The sequence below is a fragment of the Oncorhynchus kisutch genome, linkage group LG1 (genome assembly GCF_002021735.2).
Source record: "Oncorhynchus kisutch isolate 150728-3 linkage group LG1, Okis_V2, whole genome shotgun sequence".
In the NCBI taxonomy this organism is placed as follows: domain Eukaryota; kingdom Metazoa; phylum Chordata; class Actinopteri; order Salmoniformes; family Salmonidae; genus Oncorhynchus; species Oncorhynchus kisutch.
In genome coordinates, this window is record NC_034174.2 from 47,108,585 (window position 1) to 47,130,244 (window position 21,660).

The following is a 21,660-nucleotide window of genomic DNA, read 5'->3' on the forward strand; positions in this document are numbered from 1 at the left end:
AGTGGGCAGGGGAGTGGGCAGGGCAGGGGAGAGGGCAGGGCAGGGGAGTGGGCAGGGGAGGACCGGGCAGGGGAGAGGGCCGGGCAGGGCAGGGGAGTGGGCAGGGCAGGGCCGGGCCGGGCAGGGCCGGGCAGGGCAGGGGAGAGGGCAGGGCAGGGCCGGGCAGGGCAGGGGAGAGGGCAGGGCAGGGCCGGGCAGGGCAGGGGAGTGGGCAGGGAGACCAAGGGAGAGCAGGGGAGAAGTCAGTTTAGAGAGGATGGGTTTCACTGTGAGTAGTAGGGTGGAGGTATTGAAGTATAAATTGTGAGGCTGGTTGTGGGGGAGGATGAGGGGGCAGGCGGGCAGATGGGGAGCTGGAATGAGCAGGGGAAGCAGCGTGCTCATGGCAGGAGAAGGACACAACTCTAAAGACCTTCCTGCTGTACACAAGCTACACCAAACAGCCAACACACAAAATAACACATAAAATGGTGTGTGTGTGTGTGTGTGTGTGTGTGTGTGTGTGTGTAAGGTACATGTACAATATGTGCATTTTCTACAGTACAGATCCTATAATGGTATTCTGTTGTAATGAGAGAACTCATGTTAAAGGATGGGAACAGGGCATGTATAATTGAAAAGGAATACATATGTTGTATATGCCAAAACTGACATATATGAGACATATACAGTATATGATATCATTATGGCTTGTATATGTACAATTGTATTTGTTAAATGTGTTTTTGAACATATGGGCAAGTTCATTATTAGTACAATATACTGTATGTTTCTGTTCATTCATACAGTACTACTACAGATGATTGATTCGTTTGTGATATAGTTAGTTTGGTCATACACAGTGCCGTCAGAAAGTATTCACACCCCTTGACTTTTTCAAATTGTGTTGTGTTACAGCCTGAATTTAAAATGGATTAAATGGCGTTTTGTTGTCATTGGCCTAAACACAACATCATGTCAAAGTGGAATTATGCTTTTCAACATTTTCACAAATGAATTAACCCCATTGTTATGGCAAGCCTAAATAAGTTCAGGAGTACAAATGTGCTCAACAAGCCACAATAAGTTGCATGGACTCACTTTGTGTGCAATAATAGTGTTGAACATGATTTTTGAATGACAACCTCATCTGTGGACCCCTCACATACAATTATCTGTAAGGTCCCTCAGTCGAACATTTAATTTCAAACAAAAATTCAACCACAAAGACCAGGGAGGTTTTCCTATGTCTTGAAGAAGGCACAGTGATGCCGAAACATTGGTGATTTACTCAATCAATTACTGGGAGTTTATATATAGACTGTGTGACTCTCTTTATTTTTTTATAGCTTATAGTTTACCCGCCATTAGTCAGCACCTCTACATAAAATAATTTTCTCTGGGTGTGCGCCAGCTCATTTTTTATATTTGAGCATTCAATATAAGAAAAAGTAAACATTGAATTTCCCTTTGAGCATGGTGAACATATTAACTACACCTTGGATGGTGTATCAATACACCCAGTCACTACAAAGATACAGGCGTCCTTCCTAACTCAGTTGCTGGAGAGGAATGGGAACGGCAAGAAAGAATCCTGTACAAAATACAAATATTCCCAAACATGCATCCTATTTGCAACAATGCTCTAAAGTAATAATGCAAAAACTGTGGAAAAACAATACACTTTTTGTCCTGAGTATTATGTTTGGGGGAAATCCAATACATTACAGAGTACCACTCTCCATATTTCCAAGTATAGTGGTGGCTTCATCATGTTATGGGTATGCTTGTAAGTGTTAAGGACTGGGAAGTGTTTCAGGATAAAAAAGAAACGGAATGGAGCTAAGCACAGGCAAAATCTTAGAGGAAAACCTGGTTCAGTCTGCTTTCCACCAGATACTGGGAGAGGAATTCACCTTTCAGCAGGACAATAACTAAAACACAAGGCCACATCTACACTGGAGTTGCTTACCAAGAAGTTATTGAATGTTGCTGAGTGACCGAGTTACATTTTTTACTTAAATCTGCTAAAAAATCTATGGAAAGACCGAAAAATGGCTGTCTAGCAATGATCAACAACTAATTCGACAGAGCTTGAAGAATTTTGAAAAGAATAATGGGCAAATATTTCACAATCCAGCTGTAACCCAGTCAAGGGGTATGAATAATTTATAGGAGGCACTGTATAACATTCCTTTTTTTCAATTTCCCATTCTCACCTTAGTTACTGAATCATAAAGGGTGTGCAGACAGACACGGGTGGAGAAACAGGTTGAAGACATGCACACAATGATACAAACACATGCACATGCAACATAACACACACTCACACACGAGGCATGCACGCACACACACACAGGGACACACACACACACACTCACACTCCCCCCCCCCCCCCCCCCCCCCCCCCACACACACACACAGATGCAGAATTTTGCAAAACTTCTGCCATGAAAGTTGCAAAACAGATCAAGTGATCTTTACATAACATGGACGAGCTGATGGGCTTCCAAATCAAACCAAAGAAATGAACAGATGAGAGCAGCAGAGAGCCCATAGCGTTGGTATAAAGATCTGTGGATCTCTCAGTCGTACAGACTGACAGCAGGCAGACCCGGACAGACAGACATACGGACAGGTGAGACCAGATGCAGGTGCAGTCGCAGTCGCAGACGTAAACCACGAGGGCAGCCGAGCTGAAGTGCCAGGGGCAGAGCACTCACTTTCCCAGGAAATCCCACACCATTCCCCCTATCTGCTGGGGGGCAGCGGGGGCAGCGGAGGACACAGGGGGGAGTGGGTCAGGGGGGGCTCTGCCACCGGGACCGTGGCGAGGGACAGGGCCGAGGCCGGGGCGAGGAACAGGGGCAGAGTGAGGGGGGCTGGGCCAGGGGTAGAAGGAGGAGGATGAGAAGAGTAAAGTGTTGGGTAGATACAGAGAGAGAGAGAGAAAAGAGGGAGAGATAGTTGTAAGAAGAGGAAGAAAGAAAGAAAGGTGGAGAAAATGTTTAAGGGAGAGGAGGTGGATTGCCAGGAGTGAAGGGCAGCAGGAAAGAAGACATGGAGACACGGAGAGAGGAAAAAGGAAAGGTTGGCGTGAACAAGGAACATTTAAAAGAGGAAGATTTGGGAAAAGACGGTAAAGAAGAACAAAAACACTGTTAATTAATCCAACAGTCACATCATGAGTTTGGCACACGGAATATAATGGCACCGTATCACCGCCAGGGGGTGCTCATGAGACAATAATTTACAGTTTGACCCACCTTGAGTGTCAGAACAGACCCTTTTCTGCAGTATTTTACATGACCACTTGGGTTCTTACTAAAATGGCCAATCCAAAGTCTAAAGATGAAATGTTTGGTTCATTAATGCTCTATGAACTATAAGTAGGACGCAGGTTGCCGCCATTGGCCAGTACAGAACCCAGGCAGGGCAAAACATAGGAGGGCATGGATGGACACCAGAGCAGCACAGTCACAGACTCACAGGATGATGTAACACCCAATAAACCATCAACACCAACAATAACAACAACAGGATGAGCGACTACGTCAACTGCACAAGACCACGTGCACATAGAAAGCTCACTTACACAGAGGAACAGAAACAAAACGTAGCAACGGTATTACCTCTCCAGCTCGGCGATCTTCTTGTCCTTGTCGTTCTTCTCGCTCTCTACCTCTCGGAGGATGGTTAGTAGCCTCTCCACCTCCGCCTGGGCCTTGCCAGACTCCTCCTTGTAGTAGGACACTTCCTTCTCCAGGAGCTTTACCCGCTGTTCCCGCTCCCGCTCCACGTAGTCTGGGTTCCCCCTGGAGCCCAGCCCCGCCATCTGCTGCTGCTGTTGGACCTCGTGGACCTCGTGGGCCTTCTGCATGGTCATAGCCGTGGGGAGACAGACACATACACACACACACACACACACACACACACACACACACACGCACGCACACAAGTATGAACTCACACACACACACACACACACACACACAGAAAAGGGAGAGAACACAGAACAGGCAAACTCCACAGTCAGTCAGTTTCTTATATGAACTACTCGTGTCCTCTCCCTCTCCTCACTTCTCTTCTTTCGCTCTCTCTCTCTCTCTCTCTCTCTCTCTCTCTCTCTCTCTCTCTCTCTCTCTCTCTCTCTCTCTCTCTCTCTCTCTCTCTCTGTACTATTTGAATAGAGCATAGCGAACAGGTGGCATCAGAAACACTACTGGCTCATCAGCTCTGACTGACTGTCAATTGTTCCATTAAACAGTCCCGTGATCACAACTGAAGGCTGCTTATGCCTGTTACTATATGCTAATGCTAACAGGAAATACAAGCGGTATGGAAAAGTTGAGATTCGCAATTCTGTCATTAGTGTCATTAGTTTGCCTCCTAATAGACTCGCTGACCTCATAACAATAACTTTTTAGTAGCCAAAGCAGACTGTTTCCCATACACAGATGAATAAGTCTAGTCCTGGACAAAAGAGCACTTTCAAATGGAGATTCAACATTTAGCGTGAACTACTTTTAGTCCAGGAGTCAGCTTAATCTGGGTTGGGGGAAACAGGCCCTGCGTGTACAGGACGGACTAGGGCCTGTATACACAAAGCATCTCAGAGTAGGAGTGCTGATCTAGGCTCCTCACCTGTCTATACGATCTTATTCCTTATGATCTCAAAGGTTAAACTGATCACAGATATGTGCTCCTACTCTGGGATGTTTTGGGAATTTAGGCCCTGGTTATAATCGCTAGATATAATCACTGTCATCTCTCCTCTCTTATCCCTCCGGATAATCACACCGTATCACCTGTGGTGTGTCCAAGTCACTGAACTAGGATAGGGTTTTGACCATCATACAGTACAAATTGAACAGCTCGAGTCCTCTTCTAAACACACAAAACAAGATCAGAAGTAGACGTCACCTCTGAGACATCATATGGCCACGCTGACATTCACAGAGCCACACCACAGACCCAACACAAGAGCTAATGCAACGAGAGAGCATACTGTATCCAGACAAACATACGCCACCACAGTAAGCCACTTCAACCACTGCCAACGTTAGAAGGGCAACATTACGCCTCTATTGAATTGACCACTTATCAACGTGTAGACAGTGAAGCGAGCCAAACAGTGACGATAAAACAAAGCATGCGATACTCAGGAGGACCAATCACAGCATGCAAAGCAAGTCCAACGCGGCAGGGAAGACAGTCTTTGCAATGCTTTCCCCATGAAGAGAGTCAGGTCAATCCAGCAGTGACAGCAAGTGACATATTTCAAGCATGAGGAGTAAGGTCAGAACTAATCGTTTGGGGGAATCTAATGCTCTTAGCTGCGGGTGGGGTTTTGGCGCGTACCTGTAACTGACATGAGAATTGAGAGTGAATCCCAAATGGCACCCTATTCCCTACAGTGTACTACCCTATAGGCCCTGGTCAACGGTAGTGCAGTATAGGGAAAGGGTGCTGTTTGGAACACACAGTATGCACGGCCTATTGCTACGCTAACATTGGTTAGTTATTAAATCCAAGTTTGTTTAAACAGAGTTGTACAGAGCTGATGGATATCTTGGTATCTTACTATTAATTATAAGTCATGATGACGGATGTGAGAACACGATAGAAGAAGAAACTGTCCATAACTTTCAGAACTTTCAATTCTCTCTTTTTTTTGCTTGGACTATTTGTAAGAAAATCACATTATACCACCATTGCACTGGTCTCAAAACAATTACTTCTTACAGAGACCAAGGGTCGAGCATCAACAATAGAGTAGGCCTACTGTCAAGACACAAAATAAACTAGCCCAAACTGTATAGTCATACAGACATCTAGCAATGCTTAGCTAAGAAAAATGGTAAGCTAAATGCTAAGTTAAATGCAAAGTTTAAAGTGGAACTGACAGCTTTTTAACTACTTTACAGATATGAAACAAACAGACAATCATAATATCAGTAAAAAAAATATAAAATTCCCAATTTATGCTACAAAACCAACTTTATAAGAGGTTTTGAAAAATAGGTTCTATTTGACTCAACATTCCAATGACGTACACTAAAGCCTTGTTGGCAGAATAGACAGTTGTTGTTCAATGCATGATTCATATAATTCACCAATACACAGCTTGGTAGTCCAACAAATATTGCTATTAGTTTTTAAATCACAGCTGGCCTGGTAAATTGTTTGCTGCCTCCATTCGGGATGCACGGTTTCAGTTTCAATTACTCTATTTTGGACAAAAATTCGTGTAACTAAGGCTGGGAATGTCAATACAATCAAACGAGCAAATGCAATTGATCACAAGTCAGTCATAACTTGGTAAATAGGCTAGCGTATCTATTTATGTAGCAAGCTAAAAACACGCAGTCTAACATTAGCTAGATAGCTAGCTAGCTGCTAGGAGGATGTCATGTCATTGGAGGAGAGGGTCTGACTTGCTCCCCTCATATCATTTTTCAGTGGCTATACAAAGCTAGAGATGCAGGTGTCATTTGGTTAGCTAGCAAGAATTTGAGTGACTGTTATCCGGATTGCATATCTCTTGCAATTCGCACATTCACTCTGGCTATCTACTCCGATTTCAGAGCACTCTCGTATGAGTGTGCCAGAGCAGAGAATAACTGATGAATTTACGCAATACACACTGAATATGACCGGTGTCAGTAAACGTAGACAAAACAAGTAGTCACGAATGCTCTAGATAACATTGTAAACAGCCTAGCTAACCAGCTCTGCTAGAGGTGAGTAAAATGGTCAGAGTGAGGTGTTCTCTCATTTCTGTCTGGGAGTAGATAGCTAGCAAGCTAGCCAACTTTAGCCAGGCAGGGAAGCTGCAGAAGGACGAGTAGGCTATAGTTCCCCATCATTTTTCAGTGGTATTTTGACGGCCAACTAGCTGAAAAAGTTTGAGAGGGTTTATCTACTTCATTATATTTTAGCTCATCTTGCTCTGGCGAGCATTAGTTGTTGATCTTGTTGTTGTTGATGTGCCTAATTGAGGGACAGAGAGACTACCTTTAAATGGTTGTGAGAGCTTCAAGTTCCTTGGTGTCCACATCACCAACAAACTAACATGGTCCAAGCACACCAAGACAGTCGTGAAGCGGACACGACAAAACCTATTCCCCCTCCGGAGACTGAAAAGATTTGACATGGGTCCTCAGATCCTCAAAAGGTTCTACAGCTGGTAGAATGGCAACTGCCTGGTAATGGCAACTGCTCGGCCTCCGTCCGCAAGGCACTACCGAGGGTAATGTGAACCGCCCAGTACATCACTGGGGCCAAGCTTCCTGCCATCCGGGACGTCTACGCCGGGAGGTGTCAGAGGAAGGCCCTAAAAATTGTCAAAGACTCCAGCTACCCTAGTCATAGACTGTTCTCTCTGCTACTGCTACTGGTTGCATCACTGCCTGGTAATGGCAACTGCTCGGCCTCCGACCGCAAGGCACTACCGATGGTAATGTGAACCGCCCAGTACATCACTGGGGCCAAGCTTCCTGCCATCCCGGACCTCTACGCCGGGAGGTGTCAGAGGAAGGCCCTAAAAATGGTCAAAGACTCCAGCTACCCTAGTCATAGACTGTTCTCTCTGCTACTGCTACTGGTTGCATCACTGCCTGGTAATGGCAACTGCTCGGCCTCCGACCGCAAGGCACTACCGATGGTAATGTGAACCGCCCAGTACATCACTGGGGCCAAGCTTCCTGCCATCCCGGACCTCTACGCCGGGAGGTGTCAGAGGAAGGCCCTAAAAATTGTCAAAGACTCCAGCTACCCTAGTCATAGACTGTTCTCTCTGCTACTGCACGGCAAGCGGTACCGGAATGCCTAGTCTAGGTCCAAGAGGCTTCTAAACAGCTTCTACCTCCAAGCCCTAAAACTCCTGAACATCTAGTCAAATGGCTACCCAAACTATTTGCATCCCCCCCCCCCCCCCCCTCCACACCACTGCCACTCTCTGATGTCACTTTAATAACTTTAATAACTCTACCTACATGTACATACTACCTCAACTAACCAGTGCCCACGCACATTGACTCTGTACCGGCACCCCCCAGTATATATTGTTACTTTTTGCTGCTGCTCTTTAATCACTTGTTACTTTTATCTCTTATTCTTTCCGTCTTTTTTGAAACTGCACTGTTGGTTAGGTGCTTGTAAGTAAGCATTTCACTGTAAGGTCTACTACACCTGTTGTATTCGGCGCATGTGACTAATACAATTTGATTTGATTTGCTTGACTCCCGTGGTATTGACGCATTTACAGAAATCCATTCAGGTGTATTTTGTGTCTTTTGGCGAATGCGTTTTAATGATCTAAAGTTGCACTGTTGCAACTGCATGTAAACACACAGTCCAGATCAAAGTGAATGATGGTCGCTTTCCACCCTCTATGTTACTATAGAATTTTCACAAATGTCTTAGTATACAGTTGAAGTCGGAAGTTTACATATACTTAGGTTTGAGTAATTAAAATTCATTTTTCAACCACTCCTCAAATTTCTTGTGAACAAACTATAGTTTTGGCAAGTCGGTTAGGACATCTACTTCGTGCATGACACAAGTCATTTTTCCAACAATTGTTTACAGACACATTATTTCACTTATAATTCACAGTATCACAATTACAGTGGGTCAGAGGTTTACATACACTAAGTTGACTGTGCCTTTAAACAGCTTGGAAAATTCCAGAAAATGATGTCATGGCTTCTGAAAGGCTAATTTACATAATTTGAGTCAATTTGAGGTGTATCTGTGGATGTATTTCAAGTTCTACCTTCAACCTCAGCGCTTTTTTGCTTGACATCATGGGAAAATCAAAAGAAATCAGCCAAGTCCTTAGAAAAAAAATTGTAGACCTCCACAAGTCTGGTTCATCCTTGGGAGCAAATTCCAAACCCCTGAAGGTACCCCGTTCATCTGTACAAATAATAGTACGCAAGTATAAACACCATGGGACCACGCAGCCGTCATACTGCTCAGGAAGGAGACGCGTTCTGTCTCCAAGAGATGAACGTACTTTGGTGCAAAAAGTGCAAATCAATCCCAGAACAACAGCAAAGGACTTTGTGAAGATGCTGGAGGAAACAGGTATACAATTATTTTTATCCACAGTAAAACGAGTGCTATATCGATATAACCTGAAAGGTCACTCAGCAAGGAAGAAGCCACTGCTCCAAAACCACCATAAAAAAGCCAGACTACGGTTTGCAACTGCACATGGGGAAAAAGATTATACTTTTTGGAGAAATTTCCTCTGGTCTGATGAAACAAAAATAGAACTGTTTGGCCATAATGACCATCGTTATGTTTGGAGGAAAAAGGGGGAGGCTTGCAAGCCGAAGAACACCATCCCAACCGTGAAGCACGGGGGTGGCAGCATCATGTTGTGGGGGTGCTTTGCTGCAGGAGGGACTGGTGCACTTCACAAAATAGATGGCATCATGAGGCAGGACAATTATGTGGATATATTGAAGCAACATCTCAAGACATCAGTCAGAAAGTTAAAGCTTGGTCACAAATGGGTCTTCCAAATTGACAATGACCCCAAGCATCCTTCCAAAGTTGTGGACAAATGGCTTAAGGACAACAAAGTCAAGGTATTGGAGTGGCCATCACAAAGCCCTGACCTCAATCCCAAAGAAAATGTGTGGGCGGAACTGAAAAAGCATGTGCAAGCAAGGAGGCCAAACCTAACTCAGATACACCAGCTCTGTCAGGAGGAATGGGCCAAAATTCACTCAACTTATTGTGGGAAGCTTGTGGAAGACTACCCGAAACATTTGACCCAAGTTAAACAATTTAAAGACATTGCTACCAAATACTAATTGAGTGTATGTAAACTTCTGACCCTTTGGGAATGTGATGAAAGAAATAAAAGCTGAAAGAAATCATTCTCTCTACTATTATTCTGACATTTCACATTCCTAAAATGAAGTGGTGATCCTAAAATTTGGCTACGGTGTATGTAAACTTCCAACTTTAACTGTATATAATTCCCAAACATTTCAAGATTTCATGAAAATATATATTTTTTAAACGTGTCATATTCTTCCTGGGGGTATATTTGAACTGATTTTAATACGATTTCATATTGCTAAAATGCTGTCAGTTCTACTTTAATGTCAAGCTCACCAAAAACAGCGGTGAATATCCAACTCCAAAAAAACCATAGATTTTTATTACATTAATATTAACTGCCTAACTCATAATATGAGTGCAGTTGGAAAGCTAAATCATACTCATTAAGTGCAAAGGTCAACATGCATACTACTTGATGTGAAAGATACACCAGTGACAGTGTAACTGGGTCCCATGTGACCATGACATGATCCCCCACAAGTTAGATAGCACGTTCCAGGATTTTAAGGTGGATTTTGGTGGGCGGAAGGTGTCCTCATGCTTTCAATATGTGCCACCACAGAGAGCTCCGGGGCGGAGAAGGACTTACAGGGTTGTTCATCTGACTGAACAGCTGCTCTGCTTGCTACATTGCAAAGGAAAGTGGTGAAGGGGGGGAGACGGGGGAAACGAGGTGGGAGGGGGAGGGGGGAGACCCGGGGAAGATAGCATTAGCATGTAGCTCCATTAGCCAGAGGAGAGTGGAAACAGCAGGATCAGGGTAGAACAGACTAGCCTGGTGCCAGATCTGTTTGTGCTCTCTCATAAACTCCTATATGGTCAATGTCATTCCAAACAGACAATGACCAAGGGAGTTGGCAAGACAGCACAAGCTGTTCCTGGACCAGGCTAAGAACAGACATGTTACATGTTAAATGTTACATGTTAAAGCAGTATCAATACAGAGAACACCTTTACTGTATATGTTGAACAGTATGTTGAGACCATAGAAACAGAATTACACACAATATGGCCGCCGGTCCAACCATCGTGGAACATTGACTTGAAAGGGGATTCCCGTTCTAGTAATTCTATTTCTATGGTTGAGACAGCCAGGACCACTGGAGAGGAACAGGGGGAGGAGGAGGACACAGTATGGGTGGTTATGGGACAGAGAGACACACGGGGAGATCTGATGGACATCTTTGCTCCCCATCTCAGTGGTTCTACGGTGTTGTAGGATCCCTATCTGAACGTTATTAACTCTGATCCAGTTTTCGCATTCTATCACTATAGGGATTTATATGAACAGGTGTTTGTTGTCGCTGATGAGAGTGTTTAAACAAGCAGCATATTCAAATGAGGGATTGGACATTTTCACAATGTTGCTGGAGCGTTGTGTATGTGTGTGCTAATAGTAGCAGCAGCAGCATTGTGAAAAGGGTGTGTGTTGGCAGGGACTGGGGTATATATCAGACATGCTTATTAGTAGAGAATGCTTCAGAGTTATCCTCCATGACAGATAAAACATGGCAGGTTTTACCACACTCAAGTCCAATAACCAGCAGGGATAGCACATATAACCAGATTTAAACCAAAATGGTCTTGGATTGAGGATGATGTTGTTGTATTATACAGTAGCAATTAAGATTAGTGAAGCAATTTTTCCATAATTGGATATGCTTGAATAATAAGTGATTTAAAGGGGAAATTTAGTATTTTCCAACTTAATGTTAGATGGCTCCTAATAGTGAATGTCGTCTATGGGCCAGGGGAATCTGTAATCCATGGTTCGGTTTTCTTTAAAAAGCCACTACAAACTTACACTGACTGGGCAACAGCTAGCGAAATCAAATAGAATGGATGTGATAGGGGCAACTGTGCAATACTGAACATCACCTTTATTGTGACTATGCCTACCAGCTGGACTTGATGCATGGTCAATTAAAAGTCTTCATCAGATGTACAGGCATAACACTGTCTACATACTGCAGGTTTAGATTGAATTATAAGAATGCAACCGAAGAGAAGCAGATTAGTAAAGGAGATTATGAGGGTATAAAAGGGATCTCTTCCACTTGGTTCCCTGAACCATTTAACCATTTACTGGCAGAACTGTGCACAATGGACTTTAGTTTCTCTCAAATATCAAACATAAGTAAGCTTTTGTACCTAACAATGTTTATTTAACTCCTTGTCATCGCTTTAACAGGGATTCTAACAGTGATTTTAACTGTGACGGACTTAAACATTGAGGCCGTCCCAAATGAGTTGTTCAGGTTGTCATCGCTAGTTTACATAATAAACATCAATGTACACCAGTGGAGGATGCTGAGGAGAGAACAGCTCATAATAATGGCTGGAATGGAGCGAATGGAATGTTATCAAACACATGGAAACCAGGTGTTTGGCGTATTTGATACCATTCCACTGATTCCGCCCCAGCCATTACTATGAGCTCGAACTCCCAAGAACTGCCGCCAACCTCCTGTGCTGCACACTGTAAAAAGTGGGACGGCACTGCTGTTCATCTGAAGTGCTTTTTCTGATTGGTGTGGTCCAAAATGTCACTTTGGGTCGTTATTTTTGTACTTTTTACCCCTTTTTCTCCCCAATTGGTAGTTACAGTCTTGTCCCATCGCTGCAACTCTCGTACGAACTCGGGAGAGGCGAAGCTCGAGTGCCGTGCATCCTCCGAAACATAACCCTGCCAAGCCGCACTGCTTTTTGACACGCTGATCGCTTAACCCAGAAGCTAGCCGCACCGATGTGTCATAGGAAACACCTTACAATTGGCGACCCGAAGTCAGCGTGCACGCGCCCGGACCACCAAGCTCATGGGTCTCCCAATCGAGGCCGGCCGCGACACACCCGGGTCTGTAGTGACACCACCTCAAGCACTGCGATGCGGTGCCTTAGACCATGGCGCCACTCGGGAGGCCCACCGTTCAACCTATTCTCTTAAATTTGTCTGAAATCAAATAACAATTTTGACAGATCACTGGGATTTATTTAATTGAATGAAAGCTTCTAAATTGCTTTCAACACCTCATGCCCATTCGCATTACATAGCGGTGGGTGCAATATAGAGGCAGTAATCTGTCAGAAGAGTTGTGGGCGTGGCCTATTGTGGGCGTGACTTTACGTTTGTTATTTTTGCCCACCCGTGAAAGTGAATGTCATTACATGTAATGTGTTCCGCTTTGAATTTTTTTAAATGATTGAATGTTCACTGCCAGCACTGAATCTTAAATGATATCTGCATAAGTACTGTGATACTAAAGAACCTTTGCAAATATATATAAATATATATAAATGTTTTTAAATACTTTATTTACATAAGTATTCAGACCATTTGCTATGAGACAAAATTGAGCTCAGGTGCACCCTGTTTCTATTGATCATCCTTGAGATGTTTTTAGAACTTGATTGGAGTACACCTGCGCTAAACTCAATTGATTGGATATGATTTGGAAAGACACACCCCTGTCTATATAAGGTCCCACAGTTGTCAGAACAAAAACCAAGCTATGAGGTTGAAGGATTGTGTCGAGACAGATCTGGGGAAGGGAACTAAAACAGAGGAAACCTGGCATCATTCCTACGGTGACGCATGGTGGTGGCAGCATCAGGCTGTGGGGATGTTTTTCAGCGGCACCTACTGGGAGACTAGTCAGGATCGAGGGAAAGATGAATGGAGCAAAGTACAGAGAGATCCTTTTTCTGAAAACCTGCTACAGGATCTCAGACTAGGGCAAAGGTTCACCTTCCAACAGGACATCGACCCTAAGCACACAGCCAAGAAGGGGAGAAACTCCCCAAATACAGGTGTGCCAAGCTTGTAGCATCATACCCAAGAAGACTCAAGGCTGTAATCACTGCCAAAGGTTCTTCAACAAAGTACTGAGTAAATGGTCTGAATACTTAAGTAAATGTGATATTTCTGTTTTTATTTGTAAAGATTTCGAAAAACCTGTTTTTGCTTTATCATTATGGGGTATAGTGTGTAGATTGATGAAAAAACAATTGAATCTATTATAGAATAAGGCCGTAACATAACAAAATGTGGAAAAGGTCAAGGGGCCTGAATACTTTCCGCAAGCAATGTATATTAATTTACATTTATGTTATTTATTACGTTTAATCAAAGGGGGGAAAGTAGGTTTCAACTTGAAATATAGGTTTGTTAATGATCAAATCTAACAATTGGTATTGAATCATACATTTGGTTTCAACAAATGTCATTTACTTGTAATCATTTAAGAAGAGTCATTATTTAGAGTGCATCTTTGAATCCCAGCCATGTAAACCCAAATTCCATTAACACTTTTAAATGATGAAGTGTTAGGAGACCTACCTTCTGTAACTGTGTCTCCAACTTACTACACTCCTCTTTCTTCTGCTCGATGGCCATCTCCAGAGACTTGAGCTTGGACTCCTTCTTCAGGCTGGAGGAGGCCAGGGATGTGGCGTGCTCCTTTAAGTCAATGAGACTGGACTACATGGGGACAAACAGGAACAGTGAGGACAGTCAGTACCAGACCAGGAGGCACAGCACAGTAGAAAAATACAGAACAGGCCAAATTGGGTCATACTTCCAGAGAGAACAGCATCCCATGTATTTGAAATGTCTTTGTGTTTTTATGCATGCCCAGAGCCGCAACAACAATGTACCCCATGAGGATAATACAATCAATTATCTTATTTTACACTGACCTCCTTCTCTGTTAATTCCAGCTGCAGGGTGTTGACCTTCTCCTTGAGGTCCTTGTTCTCCTTCTTATAAGACTCCACTTCATCCATTCTCTCGTTGTCCTCCCTCGCTCTCTGCTCCTTCAGTCTCTCTATAATACGCTCCTTAAGAGACACACACACATGGACATTAGTTCAAAGTTCATTGTTTGGGTTCTGGTTCTAAGTCCTCTGGGTGTAAAGCTCTGGGTCTTTCTGTACCTTTTCAGAGAGTGCCTCCTCCAGGGTGGCCAGGGCCGTGTCAGTGTTACTGGAGTCAGTCTGTAGGGACTTCACCCTGTCCTTCAGGTTCCCCAACTGCTTGTCCTTATCACGCAGCTGCTCCTGCAGATTCTCAATCTGGGCGAGAGGAGGAGGGAGGGAGGGAATTAGCATGAGGTCAAAAGAACTGTAGATAGAGAAACTGCATTAAAAGCTAGGAGTGTGAGTTAGGGGTTAGTGTGTATGATGTTTGCAGGGTAATTGTGTCTCCTTAAAGGGACGCCTGGAAGAGGAAGCCTCTATTAATTTAGCAAAATACATCAAATACAGTCTGATCTCATCTAGTAGAATCTTTTTAAGATTGGCTGGTATTTGGAGAGAGAGAGAGAGAGAGAGAGAGAGAGAGAGAGAGAGAGAGAGAGAGAGAGAGAGAGAGAGAGAGAGAGAGAGAGAGAGAGAGAGAGAGAGAGAGAGAGAGAGAGAGAGAGAGAGAGAGAGAGAGAGAGAGAGAGAGAGAGAGAGAGAGAGAGAGAGAGAGAGAGAGAGAGAGAGAGAGAGAGAGAGAGAGAGTAACACTATATTTATAGCACACACTAGAGAAAGTGTGTGTGCCTGTGTGTTTGTGCATGGAGAGGGTAAGAGCGAGAGAAGCAAGGTAAGGGGAGGAGAGAAGACAGAGTAGTGTGTTTCGACGTTAATGGCTACGTGTAGTGTCTGTTTTCACATGGGACTATAAAGGTTACAGAGAAACATATGGTAGAAGGTAATGAGATCGTTGTTGTTGAGCAAGACAAGCAGAGGAGTTGGTTAGATGTCTCTCAAAGATAGTAAGAAATAAAACAAGATAGTCTAGCCAGAGATAGAGAAAGAGGGATATCTGAGAAAGAAAGATCAAAAATACAAAGAGACGGGGAGAGACACAGTGCACTGACAGAGTAGAGAAGCATCAGAAGAAGAGACGGGGAGAGACACAGTGCACTGACAGAGTAGAGAAACATCAGAAGAAGAGACGGGAGAGACACAGTGCACTGACAGAGTAGAGAAGCATCAGAAGAAGAGACGGGGAGAGACACAGTGCACTGACAGAGTAGAGAAACATCAGAAGAAGAGACGGGGAGAGACACAGTGCACTGACAGAGTAGAGAAGCATCAGAAGAAGAGACGGGAGAGACACAGTGCACTGACAGAGTAGAGAAGCATCAGAAGAAGAGACGGGGAGAGACACAGTGCACTGACAGAGTAGAGAAGCATCAGAAGAAGTATAAGAAATGTATAATAAATATGTAATATATATATATAAAGTGAAGAGAGAGAGATGGAGAGAGAAAGAGAGTGTTAGAGAGAGCGAGAGAGCGAGAGAGAGAGAGAGAGAGAAAGTGAGGAGGTCAGGGTGAGAGAGTAATACACTATATTTATAGCACACACTAGAGAAAGTGTGTGTGTGTGTGTGTGTGTGCCTGTGTGTGTGTGCCTGTGTGTTTGTGCATGCATGCTCGCTTCGTGTCCTCAGAGACCAACCAGCTCAGGGATGCATCCCAAATGACACCATATTCCCTATTTAGGGCACTACTTCTGAATAGGGCCCAAAGGGCTCTGGTCAAAAGTAGTGCAATGTATTGTGAATATGATGTCATTAGGGAAGCAGCCCGGGTCTCAGGAATAAGACAGGGAACCAAACATCCATACAACCTAACCTAACCTATACCTAACCTAACCTATAACCACACACAGCAAGCTCTCATTTAGGTTCTACATTATGTAACAATTCTGATGAATTCTCAATCCAGAGGTGAGTTTTCTTGTAAACCTAAGTCTACAAGTGTATCCCTTTTTCCAGTGTTTCCCTCAGATTTGCTCTTAGGCGAGTCGCTGAGGCCCCCGAGTCAGCATCTGTTACCAGTATTTCTACTACCAAACATGTTATGCCTAAAAGCTTTTAGCGTGGAACAGCAGAGCTAGGTGGTCCCATCTATAGTTCTGTAAGCAATGGTAGGAGAACACAGTGTTGGTCAGAGATGTGTTTTTTTTTTATCCATTTATTAAACAAACTTGTGAGCATGCCCAGGCTACCCTTAACTACTTTCCATCTAAATACACCCTTGACACTTAAACCCCTTATCCCCTGACCCTTAACCCTTGACCCTTAACCTTCTTCTGCAGGACGTTGATCTTCCTCTCCTTGACCTCCAGCATGTCCTTCATGTCACGGATCTCTCCGGCCAGCGTGCCCTTCTCCTCCGTCAGGTCCTGCAGCTGCTTGGTCTTCTTGTTCAGGAAGGACTCCTTCTCCTCCAGACGCAGGCGCAGGGCGTCCACCTGGGAAGGGAACGGTCATAGGTCGAATGTCACAGTTCCGAGGTCAAATTCCATCAAATGTGTTTTATAAAGCCCTTTTTACATCAGCAGTTGACACAAAGTGCTTTTCCAGTGACCTGGCATAAACCCTGAATTGCACAGTTCAAAGTTCAACTTATTATTATTGTCAAATTGAAGAACTAGAGTTCTCTCCGAGATGCTTGGCATTTGCAATACAAGCTTCATGCTCCACTAAAGGGTAGAAAGCAAGAGGGGAGGGGGTATGTAAGTGTATGCAGCAGAATACAGGGAGACGGTGATACAGTGTTTCCTTAAATGTGTAAAAAAACAGTGTACAAGGACCAACATACATCTGGTGTATCAATGAATACAAGGAGATTCTGTGCACATCCGGGAGTGTATCTTACTGTAAGCATGTAGGCGTCTTCGTTAGGCATACTGTATGTGTGTGTGTGTGTGTTTTGTATGCATGCACGTGCGTGTGTTCATATGCGTGTGTGCAGGAATGTGTGTGTTCATATATGCATGCGTGTGTGTGTGTGTGTGTGTGCTGTAGCCACCTCTGTCTGCAGAATGGCGGCGCGCTGCTCCTTGGCAGTGAGAGACTCTTTGAGCACCTCTATGTGCTGTTTGCAGTCCGAGTTCTGGTTGTTCAGGGTCTCCAGCTTGGTCTGCAGGGCCAGCAGCTCAGACTCCTTCTTAGACAGCTCCTGCTTCAGCTGGTCAATCTGCACACACAGGCAGGCAGGCACGCACACACACGCGCAGGCAGGCACGCACACACACACACACGCACGCAGGCAGGCACGCACGCACACACACACACACACACACAACAGGGTTTGTCACAACTAACTCTCGTGTGAAGTTGGCAGCTAAAAAGTAGGATCGTGAGTGCATGGAACTCCCTTCCAGCTCATATAGCGCAAGTGAACAGCAAACCTGGTTTAAAAAACACCTCACGGCACAACGCCTCTCCAACCCATGTGACCTGCTTGTTGTGTGTACATACTGACATGTATGTGTAACTGATAGACGCACACAGACACACACACACACATTACATGTTGATGTTTTTTTTTTGTCTGCAATGTCTTTTTCGTTACGCGTCGGACCCCAGTAGGACTAGCTGTCGCCATCGGCGTCGGCTAACGGGCATCCTGGCAGGTGTGTTTGTGCCTTCGTACCTGCGTGTTGGTATTAGGTGTCTGTGCACGGGTGAACTTTGTGCGGTGGACACTTGGTAGAAACGACCTCTCACCATAACAGAGGGACAGTGGGTAAAGTGAACCTTCATCCACTGTGTTCATTGTAGCCAGGCTCTCCTCACATTAAAGATGCATCTGGCTCCCTGCATTATTCATGTATTATACATCAGACCCTATCTATGATTGATGAATCATTTTCTAAAAATAAAACAACAAAACTCCCGCTGGTTTTATCCTCACATGGATGTAAACACACAGACATAATGCTCCAGAGAGGCATGGAAGCTGGGAGGGAAGCTGGGAGAGAGGCTGGGAGGGAGGCTGGGAGGGAGGCTGGGAGGGAGGCTGGGAGGGAGGCTGGGAGAGAGGCTGGGAGAGAGGCTGGGAGGGAGGCTGGGAGGCTAGGCTGGGAACCTGACCGTAAGATGACTGATGACGGACTGTGTAATATGACTGAGCAAGTCAAAGCTGGACTGACTGGATAAGATGTGCAACGATTGATGAGGAAATTAAATGTAACCAGAGTTTCTGACAGTGGGATCCAACGGTAATACAATCAATCACGCTAGATGGATACGAACATATTGACGAGGCTACGGAGGACAATAAAAGATCCATTTTGACAACACAGGAATGGTTTTCTTTATGGTCTTCCTCTGCTCTCTCTGCTAAGTGTACAGTAACAAAACAACGCGTAAGCATCTCCCAGTCAGGTATAGCTGCCAGCGAAGCACTTCCCTGATGAAAACAGTTAATGTAATGCTAAAGCTAGCTCATTTACTGTCAGCCAGACAGACAGCTCTAATCTGTTCTGTTCACTTTGAACGTGCACAGCAGCAAACCCTAGATTGTGTGAGTGACTGTGTTTGCCACATTATAGACTACTACAGTACTGTATGCACGTGTGTGTGTGTGTGTGTGTGTGTGTGTGTGTGTGTGTGTGTGTGTGTGTGTGTGTGTGTGTGTGTGTGTGTGTGTGTGTGTGTGTGTGTGTGTGTGTGTGTGTGTGTGTGTGTGTGTGTGTTTTCATGTGCATATAGTGTGTCTGTGTTTTCCTGTATGTGTGTGTACCTTGGTCTTCATGAACTTGGAGTGGTTCTTGTAGACCTCCATCTGTTTGATCTCCTCCTCTCTGTCCTCGGTGTTCAGCAAGCCGTTAGCCTTCAGTATCTGGATCTCATCTTCCAGGTCCCTGATGTTGCGCTCCAGAGATGCTATCTTGGTGTCCTAAACAACACACACACAGCAGCTGTAAGATGCTATCTTGGTGTCCTGCACAACACACACACACCAGCTGTAAGATGCTATCTTGGTGTCCTAAACAACACACACACACAGCAGCTGTAAGATGCTATCTTGGTGTCCTGCACAACACACACACAGCAGCTGTAAGATGCTATCTTGGTGTCCTAAACAACAAACACACAGCAGCTGTAAGATGCTATCTTGGTGTCCTGCACAACACACACACACCAGCTGTAAGATGCTATCTTGGTGTCCTAAACAACACACACACACAGCAGCTGTAAGATGCTATCTTGGTGTCCTGCACAACACACACACAGCAGCTGTAAGATGCTATCTTGGTGTCCTAAACAACAAACACACAGCAGCTGTAAGATGCCATCTTGGTGTCCTGCACAACACACACACACCAGCTGTAAGATGCTATCTTGGTGTCCTGCACAACACACACACACCAGCTGTAAGATGCTATCTTGGTGTCCTGCACAACACACACACACCAGCTGTAAGATGCTATCTTGGTGTCCTGCACAACACACACACACCAGCTGTAAGATGCTATCTTGGTGTCCTGCACAACACACACACACCAGCTGTAAGATGCTATCTTGGTGTCCTGCACAACACACACACACCAGCTGTAAGATGCGATCTTGGTGTCCTGCACAACACACACACACCAGCTGTAAGATGCTATCTTGGTGTCCTGCACAACACACACACACCAGCTGTAAGATGCTATCTTGGTGTCCTGCACAACACACACACACCAGCTGTAAGATGCTATCTTGGTGTCCTGCACAACACACACACACCAGCTGTGCTGTACTGTTGCTGAGCCACACTTATAATTCAGTATTAGAACATCTCCAAAGCTTGACCAGTGAACAAAACACAAAACACCTGAAAAAGAGGGAGAGAGAGAAGAGAGAGCGAAAGACAGTGAAAGAAAGAGTGAAGGAGAGAAGATGGGTAGAGAGAGAGAGAGAGAGATGGAAGACGAAGAAAGAGAGTAAGTGTCAGAGTAAGGAAGAGCTCTTTGAGGTAGTACGGAGGAGAGCCTCTGCAGTATCTTGGGGTAAAATCAAAAGCCTCCTCCTTCTCCGGCTGCAGCAGCTCCCTCACAGCCAGCCTCTCAGTGGATTAATCACCATTTGGAAATACTGAGCGGCACACATCACAGCCAGCCTTTTGAGAGGGACCAGCCCAGAGAGAAACGCCTGGAGAAGAAGCAGAAGCAGGAAGAGGAAGAGGAGCCGTGCTGCTCTGTAGTCGCTCGCTCATCAATGCAGGAGCCAGTCTATGGACTGAGACTGCACCTCCGAGTGGAGCTTTGGCTTTGCAGAGTTTTTAAATAAATAATACAACGTCTTTAAGATTAGCCATGGTCCATCTCACATGCACTTCACCTGCAGAGCAACGAGCAAGAACCTGGTTTCACTCCCTCTCTCTCTCCTTTCTCTCTCTCCTCCTTCTTTCCCTCTATCTATACATTTGACTGGTTCTGAACTTGTGAACTTGTGGTTCTGTGGCTAGAGCTTTAGCAGGGTCATCCAGCAGGCGGTGGAAAACTAGGAAATCCAGCTCTGTATGCGAGGCTGTCCCTAGGTCGACTGAGAGTTAACAACAGATGGTCCTGGGTCTAAGGGGTTAACGTGAGCGCGTGAACGCTGTTATCATGGCCATGTGCTTCGTCAATGCATCGCTATTCTATGACTTGTAGCAAGACGCTAACTAACCACCGGAGAGAACATAGCATAGTATACAGTGGAGACGACATAGTGTAGACGACAAACATACCGTAGCTCAATGGGTCAGAGAGATGCTATGCCATCCAAATGATTTCACTGCTACGGCAGATCAAGCTGATCAAGCAGAGGATGTGATGCTCTCATGAACACTCTCTCTCTCTCTCTCTCTCTCTCTCTCTCTCTCTCCTCTCTATCTGAATCCCTTTCTCTCTCTCCTTCCTGTGCCACTGGCCTCGCTGTCGTAAACAACCACACCTGTTTCCATGGTAGCAGCAGGCAGAATGTGCTCTCCCTCGTGGGTGAGGGAGGGAGGGAGAGAGAGAGATTGAAAGACCGAGTGAGATAAGGAGAGAAAGAAATTGAGA

At 44.8% G+C, this 21,660-nt stretch overlaps 1 protein-coding gene across 3 annotated transcripts in view; it reads right to left on the minus strand.

The window, feature by feature from the left end:
* The window catches only part of erc2 (ELKS/RAB6-interacting/CAST family member 2), a 67,461-nt gene that overhangs the window by 8,775 nt on the left and 37,026 nt on the right, over positions 1–21,660 (minus strand). Inside the window, exons 6-14 of one of the 3 annotated variants that reach the window (XM_031834913.1) lie at positions 19,371–19,526; positions 17,652–17,819; positions 16,924–17,091; positions 14,776–14,913; positions 14,539–14,679; positions 14,180–14,320; positions 10,433–10,468; positions 3,612–3,853; positions 2,703–2,861 (exon numbers count right to left, since the gene is read on the minus strand). In XM_031834913.1, coding sequence (XP_031690773.1) covers positions 2,703–2,861; positions 3,612–3,853; positions 10,433–10,468; positions 14,180–14,320; positions 14,539–14,679; positions 14,776–14,913; positions 16,924–17,091; positions 17,652–17,819; positions 19,371–19,526 — 1,349 coding nt within the window. The remainder of the gene's footprint in view (positions 1–2,702; positions 2,862–3,611; positions 3,854–10,432; positions 10,469–14,179; positions 14,321–14,538; positions 14,680–14,775; positions 14,914–16,923; positions 17,092–17,651; positions 17,820–19,370; positions 19,527–21,660) is intronic. The other 2 variants (XM_031834924.1, XM_031834935.1) reach the window with 2 other exon arrangements.